Genomic DNA, 22,148 nt, shown 5'->3' with positions numbered 1-22,148 from the left:
CATTTCAACATGCAAAGAACCATTTGAGCATAAAGAAAACCCATGTTCCTAATAGATTCTATTGAAGAACCTTTTTTTATCATGTTAACTTTGCTGGGCTGCGCCGGTGAAGCGGGAACACACGGCGCGTTCTCGCGGCAACGTGCATGCACGCACGCGCACGGGCGTGAGAGAGAGAGGGAGAGAGAGAGAGAGAGAGAGAGAGAGAGAGAGAGAGAGTCAGTCACAGCGCGCCTCTCCCGAGCAACGTGTCGTGTCGTTAAGTTAACTAGAGCAACACAGTCGTCCTATCTCCTCAGCAATATCCCTCAGTATCGCAGGGATTCACCACCTTTATCAGTCCAACAGCTTTAAAGTGTTGGAGCGCAGACTGTTTTCTTGGCGGAGTTCAGAGTCGCTTCAGCAGCGCAGCTCGGCGTCGCGATGTCGGACAGATTTTCATGCGCTGATTCGCCGATTGGAAACTGACAGGCTAATGCTGGTCGGAGTCGGACAGAGATAGTTCATCACACATCCAGCAGCGAGTAAGTTCGGTGTTATTTCAGTAGACTGACTTTCATTAGACACCGCTCATTCTGCTCTACATTTAAAGTGAAGCTGACCTCCTGTTCAGCTTCTTGTTCTACTTTTCCCGTTCCACCTTAAACGGTGCAGCGGTTACATTCTGAGCTAGCCAGCGCTGCTGAATTTTCAGTAACGTTATTTTCTCCAGAAAACGAAATGTGGAGACGCTTCATTTCTTTATTTTGCCAAGATAAATGTTTGTTTTTGATTCGTAATACACGCGCCCGTCTTTCCCCGACTAGTAACTATGCTAGCTAACATGCTAACTTTTGTCCGTTATCTGTTTTCTTCGATGTTTAGTTTTTCACCTGTTTGGGTGTGTGCTCAGATTTCTGAAGGTCCCGCCTCTGCTCGAATCCGATTGGCTACGCCCACTGGCATTGTGATCTGATTGGTCCACAGGCTTTGTCTGTTTACAAGTATATAGGGGCTTCACTCACATCGCTGCCGGCTCGCGTTGATATTTTAATATTACTTGGTTGTTGTTGTTGTTGTTGTTGTTGTTGTTGTTGTTGTGTTGTGTTGTAAGCACAACAAAAGGCTGAGTAATATGAACGAGTGAATGTCAAGCAAAGGTGATTTTAATCTGCGTTTACAACACATTCTTCAGGCTCTTACTGCTCTCTTATTTTGCTTTTCACTTTTGCTATTCATCAGCATAAATGACGTTATTAGCCTTTTTAATGATAACTTTAGGAAAAAATTTTGATAAGAAAATTTCGAAAATGCTGCATGCATACAAATTCACTTTAAGAAAGCCTAAGCCGTTTCCTTTAAAAGAAACTTAAGCCTCTGTTATGTGAATATTTATCACTAAAATGGTTTGATAGTAGTTGCAACTGATATAATAGTAACCTATATTATATATGCTTATTATAGTAATGGTATAAAAATAATAATACAGCTCATTGCAGCTTTATCATTTAGCCCAGTGGTCTTGGTCCTTGAGTACATCTTCAGGAATGGCTTTTTAATGAGCTGAGTAGCTGGATCAGATGTATTAGAGCAGGGAAAATGCAAATCTGCAGGGCAGGCAGAACCACAGTTGGGAAGCGCTGGTATAGTGTGTTTGAAGACAACTAAAAATCAGCTGTTTTGAATTAGATTTTGTGTTTAAATCGCAGTTTATAAGAGTGCAATTTTCAAACTACAGAAGCTGCTATTTTAATAATATATTGCATTATTTAACATTGTCTTAACAAGTGTGGAAGTTTGGAAATTTACCATATTGATGCAGAGTTTGTGAACCAACGATCTGGCAGAATATTTTCAGTTAAAATTTTCAAGTTCAAAAAAATGTTATTCTGTTCTTCTTGGCCAAGAAACAAAATGGAAGCTTAGTTAATAGAAAACAAAAGAACTTAGTCAGTACCTTTCTGGATGTCCCTCAGTGTTGAAAACCCCCAGAGCCTCCATCCTTTTCATGTGACTGTATTTGAGAAGTGCCTTTTTTATGGGAACTATGAGACAACTGTAGACAAGCTCCTTATAGTTTATCTTGGTCACTCTAGAGTTTTGTTTGTTAACGCTGTGTTTTTCTGTGAATTCGGTCCTTATCTTTATGCTTAATTTATGGCTGTGTTGTGGAAGGAACGATGAAATGTTATGGGAATGTTTTGAATAAACAAGCAAAGATGAGCATAAAAGCTGCAGTGGAGGAAACACTGATTTGCATGCATACATGTCATTAGTCTGAGGGCCAAACAGTGCAGTATTGTCAAGCTGGATGTTGAACGGTGTGTTAGGACTGGCCTTGCAGGTTGTAGAAGCAGAGCTTGGCTGCGCTGTGATGCTAAATCCGAACAGTGCTGTTTGGCGTCTGTGTGAACCTGTCACACTGTTTGGATTCAACATGAAAAACCCTGAGGCTTAGACGTTGGCTGATGTTTGCTTTGAGGCTTTGCAGGCCGTTATTCAGAGGTAGCTCTTTTTCCCAGGAATGCATCTGACTGATCATTGACTGAGAATGTTGACTTCTCCCAGCTCAGAAGACATGAAATGCATTGGTTTGTCATTAACTAGGTAGATAAGTGACTACTGAGCTTCTGAACAGAATGTCCAGCTTGGTTAGGGTTGGTTTGGGATCAGTTTGTACACTCTCAGAAACTAAACTGTCACTGGGGCAGTGCCTCTCTTGACGCTTGGGTGGTACCTTCTAGGATACATGTCAGCATTTTTACTCAGGGAAGATACTATAATCCATTGAAATGATATTTTCTAAGTTGTTTGGACTCCACACACCCAGTCTCATCTCCAGGCCTTTTATTTTATTGCTCTGTTTCAAAACACTACGTTATGAAAAGGTATGAAAAGGTGGGTTTGTGAAAGGTGCTATATAAATATAACTTATTATTATTGTTATTATTATTACAAATACATACTTTTTAACCTGGGTAAAACGTATATAAGGGACCTCAGTTGGACCTTAAAACCACTGTTGTATCTTTGAGGGTCCACTTACATTGTTTGTACCTTGAACGAAAAACGTACCTGCACAGAAGGTTTATTTCTGACAGTGTAGACTAAGTCTTGGGTAAGAGGGATGATATTGATTGGAGTTTGAGCTCGTTGGGGAATGTTACCTGTTAAAAAGTTACATTAGTAGGTTTCAGCTTGGTGCTTTCAAGAAATCTACAGTGTTCCGTAAAGTAGACCACCCTTTGAATTAATTGCCAGTCAAAGTGGCCATTAAGTACAAGTTAATAATTATTCAGCATTAGGGAAAAGCAGAGAATATGTATTCAACAGAATATTACACAAAACCTCAGTTACTAAATATAATTTACTTATGATGTTATGAAAGTATTGAATGTCCATGAATGTCCAGTTTTTAATAGCTTCCATTTTTGTCGGGAGACTTTATGTTTTTATATATTTTATATGACTTTATATATTTTCCACTCCTCCAAACTTCAGTCTTAGAAGTTGGTTGCATTTTCATCTTGTTACACAGGGAATCCCAAATGTTCAGTGTTGTTAAGGTCTGGGCTCTGGAGTGGCCAGTTCATTGCTCTGGGAACAAAAGCAGCTTCTTTGTTTGATTTGCAAGTTTTCAATTTTTTCTCTGTTTTCTTTTCTGAGTAAGAAATTTAAATGGAAGATAGACTGCATATTATTTCAGGCCCATAGTGCCGAGTTGTCTTCTCACAGTGGAAGGATGGATGGAAACACCTGTGGATTTATTCAGATCTGAAGCAAGAGTGGAGCTTGATTTTCTCCTAAGATAAAAGCTTTAAGTGCTGTTTATCTGATAGTAACAGTTTTGGTGGCCTTCCAGGTCTCACACGTTTGTTAGGAGTCCCATTTTCCAAACTCGCGTTTTAGAAACTTTCTTTTTAACTTTCTTTTGATATTCCCCTTTCTTAAGCAAGTGAATTGTCTTATATCTAATCTCCTTAGAAACATCTCCTCCGAAATGAATTGTACTTAATGGCTGTTTTGACTGGAAAATAAATATAGGGTGATCTCCGTCTTTTGCCTAGTACTGCACTAACTATTTAAATACACTTGCACAGTTTAAGTAAATGTGTCCATTGTTGTGAAATGAATGGCCTTCTGTAACAAGAGCATGAGTGTATGTTTGTCCATCTCTTAAAAGGCTTAAAATATTGCTCAACGCAGCTGCTTCCTACACTTCCATTCTTTTATCATTTTATTATCCTTAAGTTTTTCCACCTCCCAAACACTTTGACTCCCACTCCCTCTTTAGTCATGAATGCACTGAAACTTGTGGTGAATGAGTCAGTATTGTTTCTAAGTTGTATGAATGATTAACAGAGTTGGTTGGATGAGTTCCAAGGTCAGAAATTCCTTTTTTCCGTGACCACCCTCTGCCCTTGGAGTGAAACCTTCAGTCTGTTCCCAAACTCACACACACTGAAACATGCCCTTCTTTAGAGCATGTACAAGCATGTAACATTTTAACGGCAGCGATATCATTGTTGAGGTTCCCACCCTGGGTGTGTTAGGAGATTCTTCTGTAAAGATGACATGAGGAATAGTCACCTGTTTTCTCCTCTTCAAGCATAGTAGTAGGTTCTCATTCTCTCCCACATCTAATCTTTCATCTGTTTTATCCAGTAACAGGTGCTATCAACGATGGCTCGCCTCATTCACAGGTTCCAGACCTTACTCCTTTCCCTGACCATCAGCGTTCCCTCTCTACTTAGCTTCAGTGCAGTCAGTGCAGCCCCACAGGGTTGTGGCACCAATGTGAACTCTCTCTACTTCAACCTATGTGACCTCAGTGCCGTCTGGGGAATCATATTGGAGGCATTTGCCTCTGCCGGAGTGCTGGCCTCTCTGATTCTCCTGATGGTGCTCCTGGCCAGTTTACCCTTCTTGTCGGACAAAAAAAGGCGCAGCTCGGTAGGGCTGGACACCTTCTTTCTGATCTGCACCTTGGGCCTTTTTGGCTTGACCTTTGCCTTCATCGTGGGGAAGGACTTTTCCACGTGTGCCTCACGGCGCTTTCTGTTTGGGGTGCTGTTTGCCGGATGCTTCTCTTGCCTCTTGATGAAAGCCGTGAACCTCAACCTGCTGGCCAGGAGGGACTCTGGACCCAGAGGCTGGGTGCTATGCCTGGGTGCTTTGGCGTTCTGGCTGGTGGAGGTGGTCATCAACACAGAATGGCTGATTATCACTATAGTTCGGTATCCCAATATCTCTGTTAATGGCAGTGGAGTTCTTGTCTCTGCCGTGCCTTGCAACATTGCCAACCAGGACTTTGTCATGGCTTTGATCTACGTTCTGAACCTCCTACTGGCCGTCCTCGTGGCACCTGTTCCAGTTCTGGCAGGCAAGCACAAGCGCTGGCACAAGGATGCCATCTTCATCCTGATCACAGGGCTGCTCTCTGTAGGTATCTGGGTGGCTTGGATCGTCATGTACACCTATGGGAACAATAAATATGGTGGCGCAACATGGGATGACCCTACCCTGGCTATAGCGCTGGTGGCCAACGCATGGGTATTTGTACTGCTCTACACAATACCAGAGGTGTGCTTTCTGACTGAGGAGGACGAGGTGGAATCAGGCTTTGGAGAGGACCTGTACCCCAGCCACGGAGTGGGTTATGAGACCATCTTGAAAGAGCAGAGCTCCCAGAGTATATTTATGGAAAACAAGGCCTTCTCCATGGACGAACCTAACCCAGGTAGATAACCTTTTTTCTTTTGTTTTTCTTGTCTGTTATTGCTTTGCTTGAGGGTTAACAAGCTGCTTTTCATGGGTTACATTCCTCATCCTTGCAAACATGCTGGGTCATGATTTTCTTTATAATAACAAGTAATTCAGATTCACTGTCCAGGACTCTCATAACAAGGTAAAAAGAGAACATGATCAGTTTAAGAAAGAAAATCCACATGCTTGTAAAAAAATAATAGTTATTCAAATGAAAGGAATGTCTGAAGTTAAACAGTTGATTAACTATGCAAAGAAAACACACACTTAAAGGTCATTAGCTCAGCATAAAAGATTTATTGCGTTAAAATATTTTCAAGAAACCTCCAGCATTTTTTTTGAGCGCAGGTTCCCTTGACAGAATGGGTAAAAGAACATGAGGTACAGGAGTGGAACATGCAGAAAATGGTGGAGAATTTCGCAGATGCCTGCTGCTTACTGTACTGAATTTGATATGCTGATGTTTGAATGCACTCAGTCGTCTATCTGTACTGCAGGAAGACAAGATTCGGTAGAGTACAGTGTTTTGCTGATACAAACCCTCTCTCTGTCTTTCTCTCTTTCTCTTTCATTGTTCCCCCTCTCTGCCCATTTTAGTTGTGGTCTGAGACATTGAGCTAATATTCCATGGCAAACATTTGTGCTTTATTCATCAGAAACGTTAAAATGGTACATCAGATGAATGACTTGATGAATTTATAGTTAAACACCAGTTATTTAATATTTACCAAGCCATTGTGATTTAGAAGAATAGAAAGGGTGCGCTTTGAAGTGAGACAATGATGATTTTTCCATTTTATCTTTATCCTCATTGGCTAACGCAGGGTGTGGGAATACATGGATCAAAGTAAAATGACTGTCCCTCATTAGTCTATAAAGGACAAAGTGTGCGGACCAAGCCCAGCGTAACATGAGTAAATACAGACACACTCTGCTCCAATCTGTTTCTCAGAAGAGACTCTGACTCTGCTGTTTACACTAGCACATCTCCACGGAGACCGAGGTGTGGCAACAGTATCAGGCAAGTCAGGTATTTCACAGAGGAAGAAGACATTTCTCCCGGAGCAGCTCCTACTAATCTTTCTCCTACTTAGCCTAGAGTCTGTCTCCTGCTTCTCAGGATCTGACTGCTGAGTCCATTTGATGTATTTGCTGCAGGGGTGTCAGGGATGGGCACAGTACTGTTTGCTCAGGAGCAGTGATTTGTTATGAGGAAAGGATGGCATAGCACGGTTATCAACTCCAGAACTGTTGGGGATGTGGCTTAGTCAACATCCAGCAGGTGTTTTCAGCTGTATGATTCCTTTAAATTAACATGACAGATGGTCTTTCATGCGTTTACAGACCACTAATGAAAATACTTCTATTTTTTTCTAATTTAATCTTTTTTACTTATTTACATATTATGTTTTCAGCAATTTGCTGAATAAAATCTTTGAAGGCAAGTTTCAGAATCTCTGTCCACCGCAGGCATGGCCTCCACAAGTTTGTGCAAAAGCTTCTGATGACTAGAGCAAAGTCATATGAACTTCATATGAGAGTCAGGTGGACATGAGCTTTTTATACAAAGACCTAAGCATGGTCAGTGTCACAGATTTGCTTAAATTTGAATAGGGACTTAAAAAGATTTTGAATATCCCCTCTATGATGCAATGAAATTTAAATTCTTGAAATTCAGTTTTTAATCACTATGTTTTATTTTCATTGTTCAAAATATATAAGTGTTAGATTTTGATGATTTATTGTAAACCTATGTAATCTTTTTTTAAATTTCATCCAAAGCTACAAGTGCCACTTTCAACCAATTTTTTCGGCTGAAACTTTTTGTTTTTTAATTGCAGGTTTAAATGAACAAAATCTCAAAATTTCAGTGTGTTCTGTGTATATCATTTCTTTTTTTTATTTGAATCAGGGCATACTTATATTAACTTCCAACCATATTTATGAATATAAAAGTTGAGAAACACTAATAATGAGATTGGTTTTGTCACTTTTTCATAGATTATTAGCATCTGGTCTAACTCATGCCTTAATCTAGTCTTGACACCAAAATGCTCTGGAGTTCCCATTTTCTGCATATTTTGATGTTTTACATGTAACATGCATAGGGCATATCACCAATGCAGGATTTCTCAGATAACTAGCTATCGTCAGCCAAAAGTCAAGCCTTCCAATAAGAAGAGAGCTAAGGCAGATTTCTTTTTAGTTTTTGGCTTCATTTGTCAAGCTAAACTGTGAATAACCCTAAACTGAAATTCTGTTTTGTCCAATACCCTCCAGGTGTGTTCTAGCAGAAAAAAGGCCCAAATATACACAATTTGGCTCATCCACAACTGGTGATTGAAATTGCTCTAAACCAGTCCAGTATTTTGATGCATTTCTCACTTTGTCATTTTATTTGTTGTCAGGTAATAAGCCAGTGTCTCCGTACAGCAACTACAACGGGCAGCTCCGCAGCTCTGTCTACCAGCCCACTGAGCTCGCCCTCATTACCAAGGGAATAGGAAGTGTGAGTACATACATTTACTTTTACTGTTTTGCCTATGCAGACACACAGACAGGCAGTCACCCTAATGTTGCTGGGTTGTCACAAAGCTTAGTTACTCTCTAGCAACAGAGATATGCAAAAGGCTCATCATAAAACTCTTGTTTGAATAATTCTTTGTGTCCGCTTGTGCACTTATCTGTATTGCGTCTTTCCCACACATATTTCCCCATTCCGTGTTTTGTGGCCCCGGCAGCAGATGGACTTGTCATATGATACCGCGATCCCACGAGCCTCCCTGGGCTCTCCCCACTCCCAGAGCAGCAGCAGCAGCAGCCCCTCAACACGGCCCGAAGACTCACCCCATGGACAAAAACATGTGACCAACGTATGCAGTCTGACCGCTTCTCTTTTCCCTCTCTCGTCATCATCTTTCTTCTCTGTTCATTGTCATCATACATGGGGTCTGATTTTCTTTAGGGATTGCATGCTGGTCACGAATCATTGTCCCCCTTTTTTGTCCCTCTTGGCTTTGATATCATGTTTGTTAACCTTCATAAATTGATATTGACCATTGTGAATGTACACAGGCAGTCAAAACGAGTTGATCAGAAAAATGTAAGTCATATGCTGATGCTGAGTGGCTTGCTTTTAAATGAACTTGAGGAGATCTTTCCCTTGTGTTCAATTAAAGGAGGGAAATGTGGCAAGATTAAAGGCAGGATGCCATACTGCCGGTGATAACACGGCCACAGAGTCACTGCCTTTAAATTGCGGTGAGAACTTTTGAGATTACTGCTGCATTTACAACAACTGGAAACTTGGACTTTTCAAATCCAGAGCTTTCTACTTCCCACATTAAAGCATCAACTGTTTGAGCTTCAGGGAGAAAAGAATCTCAATTACACACTTAACTCTTTAACTCCGTGGAACCACCGATGGTTCTAAAATATATATTCGTCATATTCTTTAATTCATAGCTTTCATATTTTATATGCTTCACTCAAATGGTGGATGTCATATGAGAGCGGTAACTGTCTTCTTTCCAGTCTAATAGATGGGTAATATAATTTTAAAACTTTATAATAAAAGAAGCTGAATTCACAATTTATTTCCACTGAAAATGGACCCGTTTTTCCACAAAGCTGAGCTGTAAACTGCGTCTCATGCAAAGAGTTCTTTGAGTATTCATGGTTCTACATAGAACCATCTTCACTAAAGAGCCTTTGAAGAACCATCATTTTTATTTTGCTGCTCTTAGTTTGAAACAGCTCTTAAAAAGTGTTCACACGGTTGTAAAAGAGTTGTTTGTTTAGTGCTTTGTGGTTTTATACATTATTTTTGTTATTTCTATGTTTTAAATTTGATTGTATGGCAATTCATCAATAACAGAACTCCAATAATGACATGAACGCACACAATCTGATGAAAATCCTGTATAGAACAACATAAGATTGCAGTTGTCCAAGTATCCATCTGTATTTAACAATATCATACACAAATATTGTCTCATTCACAAGAATCCTGAAAAGCTCACAGCCTAAAAAGCTCAAAAACATGGTATTAACCTCTTGTTCTGAGAAACTTTGACATTCCAAGCAGTCATTACAAGTTGGATGATCATTCAACTTACTTGGAGTTTGGAAGCTTCCTAGTTTCCACTTAGTCATGAACGCAGCATTAGTTCTGAAATATTTGGAGAAGAAAAATCAGTGGACAGCACTGAAGAGTTCGTATGAACTTGTTCCTTTTAAAGGACCATTTTAAAACATTTTTGAAAGTACACTGAAATAAATGGTGCTTTGAATTCACATAATTTAGATCTGTAAGTAGAGAAGTAAGATTTGTGTTGAAGTAACATTCATGTACAGTTATGTGAATCTTGGGGAAAAAAACATTAAAAAAGCACTATTTATGCACCACGTGTTGTCGACAAAGCAGTATGAGGTCTACCAAAACTACAGGACAACATGGTAAACATTCTTAGTTGTCTGCTTCCTAAGTTTACATTTTTGGTCCTGAAAACTAACTTTAAGCAATTCTTTTTGGCTGCCATTGTACATAAGCGTGTTTGCCCATGTATATGAACACCACACGAACACTAGACTGCTTTGCAAGTGAAATTCAGGCCTGGGCCTTGTACTTTTGAGTAAGTAGATCACAGGCATCACATTTCCAGAACTGTCCTCGTCCAGAAGGATCCATCTCTCTGTTCACCATGTTCTTTCTCTTGCATGTTTCATATGTTGGAGGCTTTTTTTATTTTTTTAATCAGCCTTATCTTCTCTTCTTTCTGAAGGGCACTCCACTCTCTCTTTCACTCACTCTCCACCTTGTCATTCTCTCTTGCAAGATCAGGTTCCATTTGTGGAATGCACGTTTTTCACTACCCTTCTGTCTGCATGTTTGGTGATTTTTGTGTCCTTGAGAGTTTGATTCAGGTGTTAACGGCAACCCAGGCAAAGATTGATTCTTAATTTGAAGGTGCTGTCGCCTGGAGATCTTTCATGCCTCATTATTCAGTAAAACTTTGTCTCTCCTTCTCTATGAAGTAACCTGCACTGAGATCATCAGTTTTCTTTGAATATAACTATAAAGTCACAGTCTATAATGTTTTAACTCTTACAAATAGGTTTTTCTGGCCTCCAAAAGCAAAAAACAAGTTCTGCAATTCACATAAAGTGGAAAAAAAATAAAAAGAAATCATGATAAAAATGTATATTGATCCTATCCTATAGCTGGCAACCTGTTCTGTTTCTGAAAGCAGCACAGCGGCAAGAATGTAAGCATAGCCGCACGCGCTGACCACAACCACTGGACCACATCCAGAACATAGAGCTTTAAGTTTCTTTCCAATCAGTGTGCGACAGTGTCTGCACCCTCCTGAACATTTTGATGTACTCGACAAGGTCTTTGACACCCTAGCAGACACAAATTTTGTATTTTACATAATTTTTTGCCGAGCGAGGCTTGTTACCTGGACTATAAATTGGCGTTAACAGTTAAACCATTAAAATCTAGCTGATTTTATATGAAGTGCATTAGATAGCTATGCTACATTAGTTACCTTGGATCAAGTAGCATTGATTAGAAAAAATCAGGTTTTGTTCCATGTCAGAAAGGCACTTATGTACATGTTGTAAATAGAATGTTTCATAGTTTTGTTCTCCTCCTCTGTCTCTTTCAACAGCACTCTGTAGCACGGTGACACCAAGAAGCACATCTGAGGAGCTCATGCTTCAAGTTTTATGTCTTGTTTTGTTTGGCTGGTTGAGCTGTTGTTAAATATTAACCAGAAATATTCAGTGTGATTTAGGAAATTTCGTTCTTTGGTGACTCACTGTACATTTGAATAGCTGTCATGTACAAACATCCTACAAATTACATACATACACTATACAAAAACGCTCTGTCTGACTGACATACTACAACCCCAATTACAATGAAGATGGGACATTGTGTAAAACATAAATAAAAACAGCATACAATGATTTGCAAATATTTTTCAACCTATGTTCAATTGAATACACAACAAAGACAAGATATTTAATGTTCAAACAGATAAACTTTATTGTTTTTTGCAAATATTCACTCGTTTTGAATTTGGTGCCTGCAACACGTTCCAAAGAAGTTGAGACAGGGGCATGTTTACCACTGTGTTACATCACCTTTCCTTTTAACAACACTCAATAAGCGTTTGGGAACTGAGGACACTAATTGTTGAAGCTTTGTAGGTGGAATTCTTTCCCATTCTTGCTTGATGTACAAATTCAGATGCTCAGCAGTCCGGGGTCTCCGTTGTCGTATTTTGCGCTTCATAATGCGCCACACATTTTCAATGGGAGACAGGTCTGAACTGCAGGCAGGCCAGTCTAGTACCCACACTCTTTTACTACGAAGCCACGCTGTTGTAACTCGTGCAGAATGTGGCTTGGCATTGTCTTGCTGAAATAAGCAGGACATCCCTGAAAAAGACGTTGCTTGGATGGAGACATATGTTGCTCCAAAATCTGTACCTTTCAGCATTAATGGTGCCTTCACAGATGTGCAAGTTACCCATGCCATGGGCACTAACACACCCCCACACCATCAGAGATGCTGGCTTTTGAACTTTGAACTGTTAACAGTCCAGGCAGTCCTTTTCCTCTTTGGCCTGGAGGACACGATGTCCATGATTTCCAAAAACAATTTGAAATGTGGACTCATCAGACCACAGGACACTTTTCCACTTTGCGTCAGTCCATCTCAGATGAGCTCGGGCCCAGAGAAGCCAGTGGCGTTTCTGGGTGTTGATGCTATATGGCTTTCGCTTTGCATGGCTTTGCAACTTGCACTTGTAGATGGAGCGACAAACTGTGGTCACTGACAATGGTTTTCTGAAGTGTTCCTGAGCCCATGTGGTAATATCCATTACAGAATGATGTCGGTTTTTAATGCAGTGCCGCCTGAGGGATCGAAGGTCACGGGCATTCAATGTTGGTTTTCTGCCTTGCCGCTTACTTGCAGAGATTTCTCCAGATTCTCTGAATCTTTTGATGATATTATGGACTGTAGATGATGAAATCCCTAAATTCCTTGCAGTTGCACGTTGAGAAACGTTCTGAACCTTGTGTTTTTTGAGCATTCCTCAGCTTCTTTAGAACGTGTTGCAGGCATCAAATTCAAAACAAGTGAATAATGGCGAAAAACAATACGGTTTATCAGTGTATTCAATTGAATATAAGTTGAAAAGGATTTGGAAATCATCGTATTCTGTTTTTATTTATGTTTTACACAACGTCCTAATTTCATTGGAATTGGGGTTGTATATGAAACATCTGTCTGTGGATAATTTCCAGTAAAACTGTTGCATTTAAAATAACATGTTGCTTGTCCAAGTAAGTACCAAGCAAACACTGAGAAACAGATTTGCTGACTTATGCTGCACTGTGTGCTGAAGCTGATAATGGAATGTTTTCAGGGTGGCAATAACACGTAAATAAGCTGGGATCTCTCTCATATACCTATGACATATATCTCTCAAACATATGTCCTGAAAACTGATCCTGTCCAAATAGTAACATGCAACTGATAATCATTATAATAATGATTTTTTTTTTCAGTTTCCCAGCTCATCAGACATGAAAGCATCTTATGACGGATAAAACAGAAAAGTCCAGTAATGCTGTCTTCACCCTCCTCACTCCAAATGATCATAACATAATCTTCCATTCTCTGTTTAGGGTAACGGATTGCATTGGAAACCTCAGTGGTCAGGCTAACGGTGACCTCCTGCTTTGGACCTCTTCAATATTTTTCCTCAACAAACTTTCATTCTACTTTTGCCTATGGATCGTTTCTCATCCCAAAGAGATTTATAGCCTTAATTTTGGAGTGGCCAAATGTCCATTTTGCCCATTAAAGAGACAGCATACAGGGACATTCTGTATGCCACTGAACAGGTAAATCAACAAAGAAAATCAGACCTGCAGCTGGACACAGGACATGGAGCATGCTCATGCAGTAGCTAAGGGTTGCGTTAACTGGCGCTTTACTGTGGATTAACATACACAGAGGAGAAAAAAGTGGACAAGTGGAACTTGGCTTTCATACTGCATCAGCGTGTTATCAGATGCCCAAATCTGATACTGTTAAGAGGCTGATTACCTCTTGTTCTTGTCTGCCTTACACAGCAATATTTAGGTATAGTGAGAGCACAGGTATGCATGCACTAGCCTAGAGCTGTGCTAATATGAGCTAGCTTGCAGCGACAATCACTTCTGTACAGAAAGTGCCGTACTGCTGTATAATTGGACATGCCTATTTATATAATTCAGTTTCATGTCTTTCTATATTGCTGTTAAGTTAAATTGTGTTCATGCAACACATATTTCACAAGTGTATCACCCTTCTCTAAACACATTGCAAATTGCATGCTTGTACTATGTAAGTCTTGTACTATGTAAATTTCAGATGATGAACTGGAATGAGTGATTTATAACTTTAAATGTATATTCACAAAATAAAAATATCTCATAATTATCTCATAATTCAGTTTTATCTTACTTAATTTTCCCACTGCTGTGGCTTAGGTCATAGTAGGGGTTGTGCATAAAGGCTTCTGACCAGGTCATGAAGATAAAATCACAAAACGAAATGCATGGGGTGGAAAATTCCTGTCTGCCATAGCTGGTACCCACCACATTTACATAGCCTCTGCAGATAAAACACACCAACTCACCTGCGGGCTCAGTTCAGTCCATCAGAGACAGCAAGTTCCAGGACTCAAGGGTTATATAAGGCAACCATAACATCGTTACAACTATGAGTTCTATGTTGTGTTCATGGCTTTGTGTTTGTGGATTTGCAGTGTATGAAAATTATGTCCCCAGGATAATGGAAACTCAAAGCAATGTTTTGATGTTGTAGGCCTAAGGTCATTCTTTGTATCTGAAGGATCTGTGGTCAGTTTTTAATAAGAGGGTTAGGAATGCAAGAACAACATTATTTTAATGATTTAATAACTGAAAATGTACAGAACCAATTTTAAACTCATCTCGTAATTTTGGATGCATTGAAGATTGTTTTAAGTAAAAAAAAAAATTGATTCTGTGGATTGTGTAAATTATAGACTGATGAAATTTTCCTTTTGTCTCAAAAGTTCTGGAGAAAGTGACAATAAAACAGCTTCTAGATACCCTGGATTTAAAATTGTCTTAGATTGGGACTGCCTTAGACTGTTTTAGATTGTTTTGTTTTTTTTTATCATATTTATCCAATAGAAAAACTGTGGTACCTATTAGAAAGAGGCCATCCTCATGTACTCATGAACTAATGTTTCTTGTGGGGTTCCACATGGGTCTGTCTTTGGCTTGTTTTTATTTTCATTATACGTGCTCCTCCTGGGAAATTAGTTGTTTTAAAATATCATCATTTTTATGTTAATGATGCACAGCTTTATCTCTCTGTAAACCAAAATGATTTCAGTGCATTAAAAAATCTAATGGAATGTGTTCAAGCTGTTAAGAATTGATTGGCCTGTAATTTACTTATGATGAAATATGGGAAATGTGGTTTTTGGGCCCCCAAAAAGTGAGCTAAGGAAGGATCTTGGCTTGCTGATCCTTAGAGATAAATCCTGTATTTCATAAATTTGGGCATAATTTTTGATTCACAATTAAATTTCTCAATTCATATAAAACAAGCTTGTACAGGTCTGCTGCTTTCAATATAGAAATATAGCTAAAATCAGAAAATGCCTTCCTTTCATTATCCAGAGAGAATTATTAATGCTTTTATATCATCATGGTATGATTATTGTAATGCTGTATGTGCATGTCTTAGTCAATGAGCTATGACATGGCTCCAGTTTACACACTCAGATTTCTTTACTGTAGTGGTGATAGGAACCAGAGGTGAGCAATGCCTACAACTCAGATACAGCTGTTGCATTTATCTATTGCATTTATCTTTTTTTGCCAAAAGCTTATCTCAAAATGTTCATAAAAAGTCTCTGGCAGCGTATTCATAACCATTTGATGTGATGGCTTAACTTCAGATGTGTGGTTCCTATCACCATTACTGTAAACAGCTCTGATCCTCTAGTGTCTCTAGATTTCACATCAGGCCACTGTGAATGAATTTGTTCATGTGTTAACAACTAATGTTTGTAGAAGTTGTGAAAAATCAGTGGAATTCCCCTTTAAGGCTGGGCTTGATGAAGGACAGCAACATTTAGAAACATAAAAAAGACCTCACAAAGACAGAAATACGCATGTGTGCGTGCATCATTCCTGCTTCTTTGAACATGTGACAGCAGGACAGGCTGTTGTTCATTCTTTCCAGTTTTGATCATTGCCGCTAAGCGCAGTGTAAAATCCAGAATGTGTGTTCTAGTAGAGGACTCCCTTCAGTTTCTGTGCTGTTGATAGGTATACTTGCTTATCTTTTCCAACACTGATGCACTCAGCCTTCCTATGATGTACTATCATGCTCATTGGCCTGGAGTTCTGAGTCACATCTTTCCAAAATGATCAGAGAACAGAGAGGAGGTGCCTGTGGCTAAATGGCATGTCAGAGTGATGAATGTGTATGTGGGTCAGTGCTGCTGATGTGTGGGGTGTGGCTTTCTCACAAACTTCTTACATAACTGTTCATAGTGATCACTGTATTTTTCAGTTTGTCTCTAATTCTGTTTTTATTCCAACAGTAAAATTCCACCTAAACACATGAGCGTCAATGGAACAGCAGTATAGATCATGGAAGAAAGCAGGGAGAGAAGTGGGAGAGGGCGAAGTATCTAGAGGGATTAGCCATGGGTAGGCCAGGGTAACTCGGGGCCTACTGAGAATGCCCACAGGCCCAACCATTCAAATACTAGAATAAAGAATATTTATGAAGCTGCATGTTAAGATATTAAAAATAGTTTTCTGTGAGTGCCATTTTAATATTATGGCCAATAAAATCGTGATGCTCCACACCATTCCTGAATGCATTAGATGAGGTACAATCCATTTGACCAGTTCTAAGCTCTGTCTTATTTTCTTATGCCTCCATTCACTGCTTGCTGCCATTGCCATAAACCTTTAGTTCTGGTTCGAACACCATTGTTTGAATTTGAAGCTCCAGCTGTGGTCAGAAGATATGACTATGAGTGAAAGTGAGATTCCACCTACAATGGAGTAACACTGGCTTTAAGGTTCAATTGTGTACCATAGATCCAGGTGAAAAACATATTTGTACCTTTTCATAACCTGAAGTTTTGAAACAACATAAAAAGGCTGGAGACGAGACGGGTGTGTAGAGCCAATACAACTTAGAAAATATAATTTAAATGAATAATAGTACAATTGTGTTCTCTGACTAAAGGTACTGAGATGTACCCTTGAGGGGACCACCCCAGTGCCAGTTTCATACGTTTATTTCTGAGAGTGCAGAATGTCAAAGCAAAACTGCAGCTGTCTGTACTTTTAATGAGTGAAAACAGAAATGAAAATGTTTTCAATCATTAAATGACTGTACTGCTTTCAGGAGGCTCGTCTGCATAGTCGACCCAATGAAGCTCCGCTATAGGCACACGTATTCAGAACACATTCACACCTACACAAGCAGTGTGGGTTTGCACAACATGTCTGCTCCCACAGAAAGAACCCTGACTCGCATCCAACCTAATGTGATGTTTCTGACAGGACACAAGTTGTTTGGCTAGATGGAGTGAAATGATAAGTGCATTTTTGCCCACTACATTATTCAACAGTGATGTTTTTACCTTTTCCTCTCACTGCGAAAGCAAAACAGGCACTTCTTTGTTCTCTCCTGCGTCCCTCACTCAGCTGAAAAGCACATTTGAATTACATTTACTGCAAGACTGCTATCAGCATCAGGAACTGCAGTTTGTTCATTGTCGAACTAATATTACACTACATAATTATATACTAGAGCATATATAACTACATATACCCACCTCAGCCCGACTTGTGCACCAAGTCTGACTCTCTTTAAAGCAGACTCTCATGTTTCACTCACCTGTGATTTAAAGAAACTCCCCGTTTTTGTACCTAGTCTGCATCTGTGGCATAAAGTGATTCAAAAAGCAAAAGCTTGGGTGCCCGTTTTGATTTATGTGAAAATACATTAGTACATCCTCTACAGAGAACACACTTCTGCACATTTTAACGCACAATTAACTGTTAATAAACTGCTTTTGTCACACATTAAATTAGAACATGATTATCACATTAAATATTGGGTCCCACTTTATATTAAGTATCTCTAATAACTGTGTAGTTACATGTGAACAATAATGTAACTACTAACGATTGTCACTGTTACACTGTTACACTCCATTATTACACAGTACCTATTTAACAACTACACAGGAACTGTCCACTTATTTTAAAGTGTAATTATATGAGGCAAAACCGAAGTTGATACACGTGTGTAATTACATACACTGTACTTCTGTAGTCCATCTGTAACACTGACTAAATCATCAGTAGTTACACTGTTGTTGCAGGTTATTGATATGTAACTACTTAAAGGATTGTTTGAGACATTTAATATAAAGTGGGACCAAATATTGAATGTTTTTGTTTTTCTCCAATATGTTAAACTGAGCAATCAAATAGAAAATGTACCTTAAGATTTGATGGAAAATGTCATATTGGTGTGTTCCCTGTAGATGATGTGTTATAATGTTATTTTTGCTTAGAAAATCTACAAAATATGTCATTTGACTGGGGCTATTCAAAACTTTGCAAACCACTGTTTGATAGAAGGTAATGGTGCTGAAGCAACTGGCCTTTACCTTCGAATATAAGTGAAACTGGTCTAAAAAAAGAAAGCAATGTATAGCATTGGAATACACATAAATGAACATAAATATAATGAATATAAATATAAATATAAAATGTAATATTTAACAACAATCTGTGTCTTACATTATATAAATGTATCTTTTGTTTAATAAACACAATTTGAAGTCAACTATATTAGCGCAAAGCAATCACAACATCAACATCAAGAGCTCATGAGTTTTATCCCCAGTGATGCCACAGCCATCCATAAGTGGGGGCCAAGACAAGAAAGTGCCTGGTGGGACTGTGTGAGGGAAGGACAAGGAAGCAAAGAAATGTAAAAACATATGTATATAATATTGTTTACCTGACTGAAGTGCAGTGTCAGAAAATAGTTAGTAGAACTTTTAACTAAACTAAGAAATTGGAGCCTTTTTTTTACCATGTACAGATGAAAGATGTGTGGTGTGTGATTTCTCAGTTCACCCCAGCCACTGCATTACATGTCAGAAATCACAATCTGTTGTCTGTTTATCCATTGTAATGTATGTGGGATTTTTTGAGCAAACAAATGTGGACTGCTCAGAAAAAATATTACTAAATATAATTTCTGAGATGGCCTAAGACTTTTGCATAGTACTGTAGATGTGGCAGATGTAGGAGATTAAGGCTGAAAGACAGTAGAGTGTTTCTTTTAAACAGCCATTTCTGACCAGCCCACAATAGACAGCAGCCCCACTGTGAGCTGGCTCAGGGCCTGATAGGACGAGACTGCTGCATATCCAGGCTGTTCTGTGATAACCTTCAGCAGAGGGGGCAGCTCTCCAGCTCTGTGTGGCGGTCCTGCCTGCGGATCAAATGTTCAGTGCTTCTGGTAAAACGAGGAAGGTGAATCTATAGGTAATATAATAAGCTGATCATGTGCAGCGCTGCAGCAGACTGCTGGACTGGAACTTTGAGACATGTAAATCCTTCATCATGAGCACAAGGACCTTTTCAAGTCTCCGTCCATGAATGTGCTCTTCATGGACAGCATGTGTAGAAGTTAAAGTGAATGTGAGGGAATTAGAGAAGTTAAAGTTATTTACAGGTCGTCTTTAGCTCCCACATATGGCAGAGAGATTATGCAACACTTGATCTCCTGCTGCAGTTTTGAGGTCAGGCATTGACATTGTGCAAAGGGTAACAAGATGCATGTATTCAGACACTATCTGTCCAAAAGTATCCAGACGCCCCTTCTAATTGGTGACTTCAGGGAATTTAAAGTGGATCCATTGCTGACAGACAGCTTGTATAATCTCCAGAGAAAGTATTGATGAATAGAAAGGGATGCTGTGGAGCAGCTGCACGTTACAAAGGCCACAAAGCCAAATGCCAAATGCCAAAGGAATATAAATCCCCCAAGTATTGGGCTGTAGAGCAGAGGAACTGTGTTCTCTGGAGTGATGGAACTCCATCCTGCATCTTTGGGATGATTTTATAGTGACCCAGAACTAATCATCCAACATCAGTACATAACCTCACTAATGCTCTTGTGGCTTAATGCAATCAAATCCTCACAGCAATGTATCAACATCAAAGAAGAGTAAAGGCTGTTATTGCAGCAAAGGGTAAGTAAAAATTAATAAACCGAATTTCAATATATCAAATTGCACTAAAATATTTTCATTTCAGTGTTTTCATTGATGTGATAATTTTCACACAATGTAAAGAGCTGATAAAATCAATTCTAAATAATGAATTAATGCATATTAATTAATGCATATTAATTAATTAATATTAATAGCAGTTGCAGTGTGTAATTCACAAGTGACCCTCTGGTTGTTCTTTCACATCTCACCAGAAAACAATCACCAGAAACACAGACTGGACGCCCAGCACAGTTCAGTTCCTGCAGCGGCACTGAGGCTTCACCTGCACCACAGCAGACCCTGAGCGCAAAACAGTTTACTTTTCGTACGGCTCTCCACCTACAGGGCCCCTCAGCAAACTTCCAAACACTCTCACAGCCAGGCCACTTCATATCTGCTGCCTCTGAGAGCCAAGACAAACAGCTGTGAGGGTATTTTTAGAAACTGCCTAGCAAGCTGATATGAATTCATAAAACCAAGGCCAGCTACTAGAAGCTTAACAACAAGGATTCATGATACAAGGTAATTTAAAGAAAAGTTCCACCAAAATTTCTGCATTATTCAGTCCTTGAGATGTAAACAAAGTCATTCAGAGTGATTTGATGTGAAATGGAAAATCTAGTCAAACTTACAGGCTCAGACGGCTTTACAGTGTTGGTGATGGGAACCAGGGGTCACAATGTCTACAACACAAATATTTTATTTACTATTCAAAATGACCAACTACAACCAGTGAATCTTCACGCCTTCTGTGTTTCTATATGTAATGTTGATGATGGTGATCAAGCTGCACATCTAAAAAAAGACATTTTCTTTGGATCGGACTTCACTTCCCAGAGTGCTGGGGGGGGAGCATGTGATCTTCCCCCGCACCTGTCAGCGATCACAGTCACCGGAATACTGATCACTTGCACCTGATGGACTCCAGTTTCAACCTTTATAAGCTGGGACTTTAGTTTGACTGTTTGCAATGTATTGTTTCGAAGCAATTACTGAGCGGTTTCTCTACGTTGTGCATCCTGTGTATCGACTTTTCGCTATTCCTGACCGGGTTTTGCATGTTGTTTTGCCCTCGTGTACTTCTGCCTGTCTGGACTGTTTTGTGTCATGATTTCGGACTGAACTTGGGCTTCGATTTGTGTTTTCTCCCTCTGGGGATTTTCTTGATTATCTCTGGCATTAAACCTCATGTCCGCACATTACACCATGCTTTGAATGCATTGTAAAAAATATGTTTTAGACCAAAATCTATCACATAAACAGGAAGAAAGACTGTACAGGCATTTTTATTGATTTTACAAAGACTTTGATATACCTGATCATTTACTATTTTTAAAAAGTCTACAAAATATTAGATTTGCTCACAATGATAATAGATGGGTTCAGAATTATCTGTCTGACAGACAGCAGCAGTGAGTGGTCCTAGGGCAAATTAAATCAGACCAGCTACAGGAGGTGTTCCTCAGGGCCCAACTCTCAGATCGGTTTTATTTCAAATCTGTATTCATGAATTTGCCACCTCCGTCATGGACTATAGCAAGTACCTCTATGTAGCAATGGAAAAACTGCAGTGATCTTTTAAGCTTTTGTAAACTGCACTTTACAACCATAAACTACTTTTAAATGCAGAAGAAACTAAATCCATACCGTTTTTCAGAGATTCCAACATTGATTTTAGCACTTTAATGATTAGTACCATGAAGGGATCCAAGACTGAAAGAGTCACTGAATGAATATGGCTAGAGAACAAATGTAATTTTAGACATGTCAATAACCTCACAGGCAAATTGACACAAAAAATTTGCATTCCTGAATGACACAAATGTGTTCTCCAGTGCGCACTAGGGAAAGGATTGTTGAAGCAACATTATTATATACTCAATTGAAGTTGACAATCAAAAAAGCAACCGACCATACACACACAGCTGAAACCTAAATACGTAATCAAGTTAGCCAGACAGCTAATGTTAGCTACCATTACTGGTGCAAAGAAAGTCAAATAAAACTAAAGTG

The 22,148-nt window shown here is 39.3% G+C and overlaps 1 protein-coding gene across 3 annotated transcripts; it reads left to right on the top strand.

Annotated features, from left to right (window-relative positions):
* Window positions 1-216: 216 nt before the first annotated feature.
* On the top strand, window positions 217-15,222 carry gprc5c (G protein-coupled receptor, class C, group 5, member C). 3 transcript variants are annotated; one of them, XM_017701886.2, is made up of 5 exons: window positions 217-524; window positions 4,645-5,719; window positions 8,154-8,254; window positions 8,490-8,618; window positions 13,453-15,222. In XM_017701886.2, exons 2-5 carry the CDS (start codon window positions 4,663-4,665, stop codon window positions 13,489-13,491), a joined length of 1,326 nt encoding a protein of 441 aa, XP_017557375.1. In that variant the 5' UTR covers window positions 217-524; window positions 4,645-4,662; the 3' UTR covers window positions 13,492-15,222. The 3 variants fall into 3 exon arrangements, with proteins under 3 accessions (XP_017557375.1, XP_017557366.1, XP_017557384.1); XM_017701877.2 differs by having other exon boundaries at window positions 8,487-8,618; XM_017701895.2 differs by lacking the exon at window positions 8,490-8,618.
* The last annotated feature ends 6,926 nt before the right edge of the window (window positions 15,223-22,148 follow it).

The sequence above is a fragment of the Pygocentrus nattereri genome, chromosome 13 (assembly GCF_015220715.1).
Source record: "Pygocentrus nattereri isolate fPygNat1 chromosome 13, fPygNat1.pri, whole genome shotgun sequence".
NCBI classification, from domain to species: domain Eukaryota; kingdom Metazoa; phylum Chordata; class Actinopteri; order Characiformes; family Serrasalmidae; genus Pygocentrus; species Pygocentrus nattereri.
This window is presented reverse-complemented; position numbering and strand designations above follow the sequence as displayed.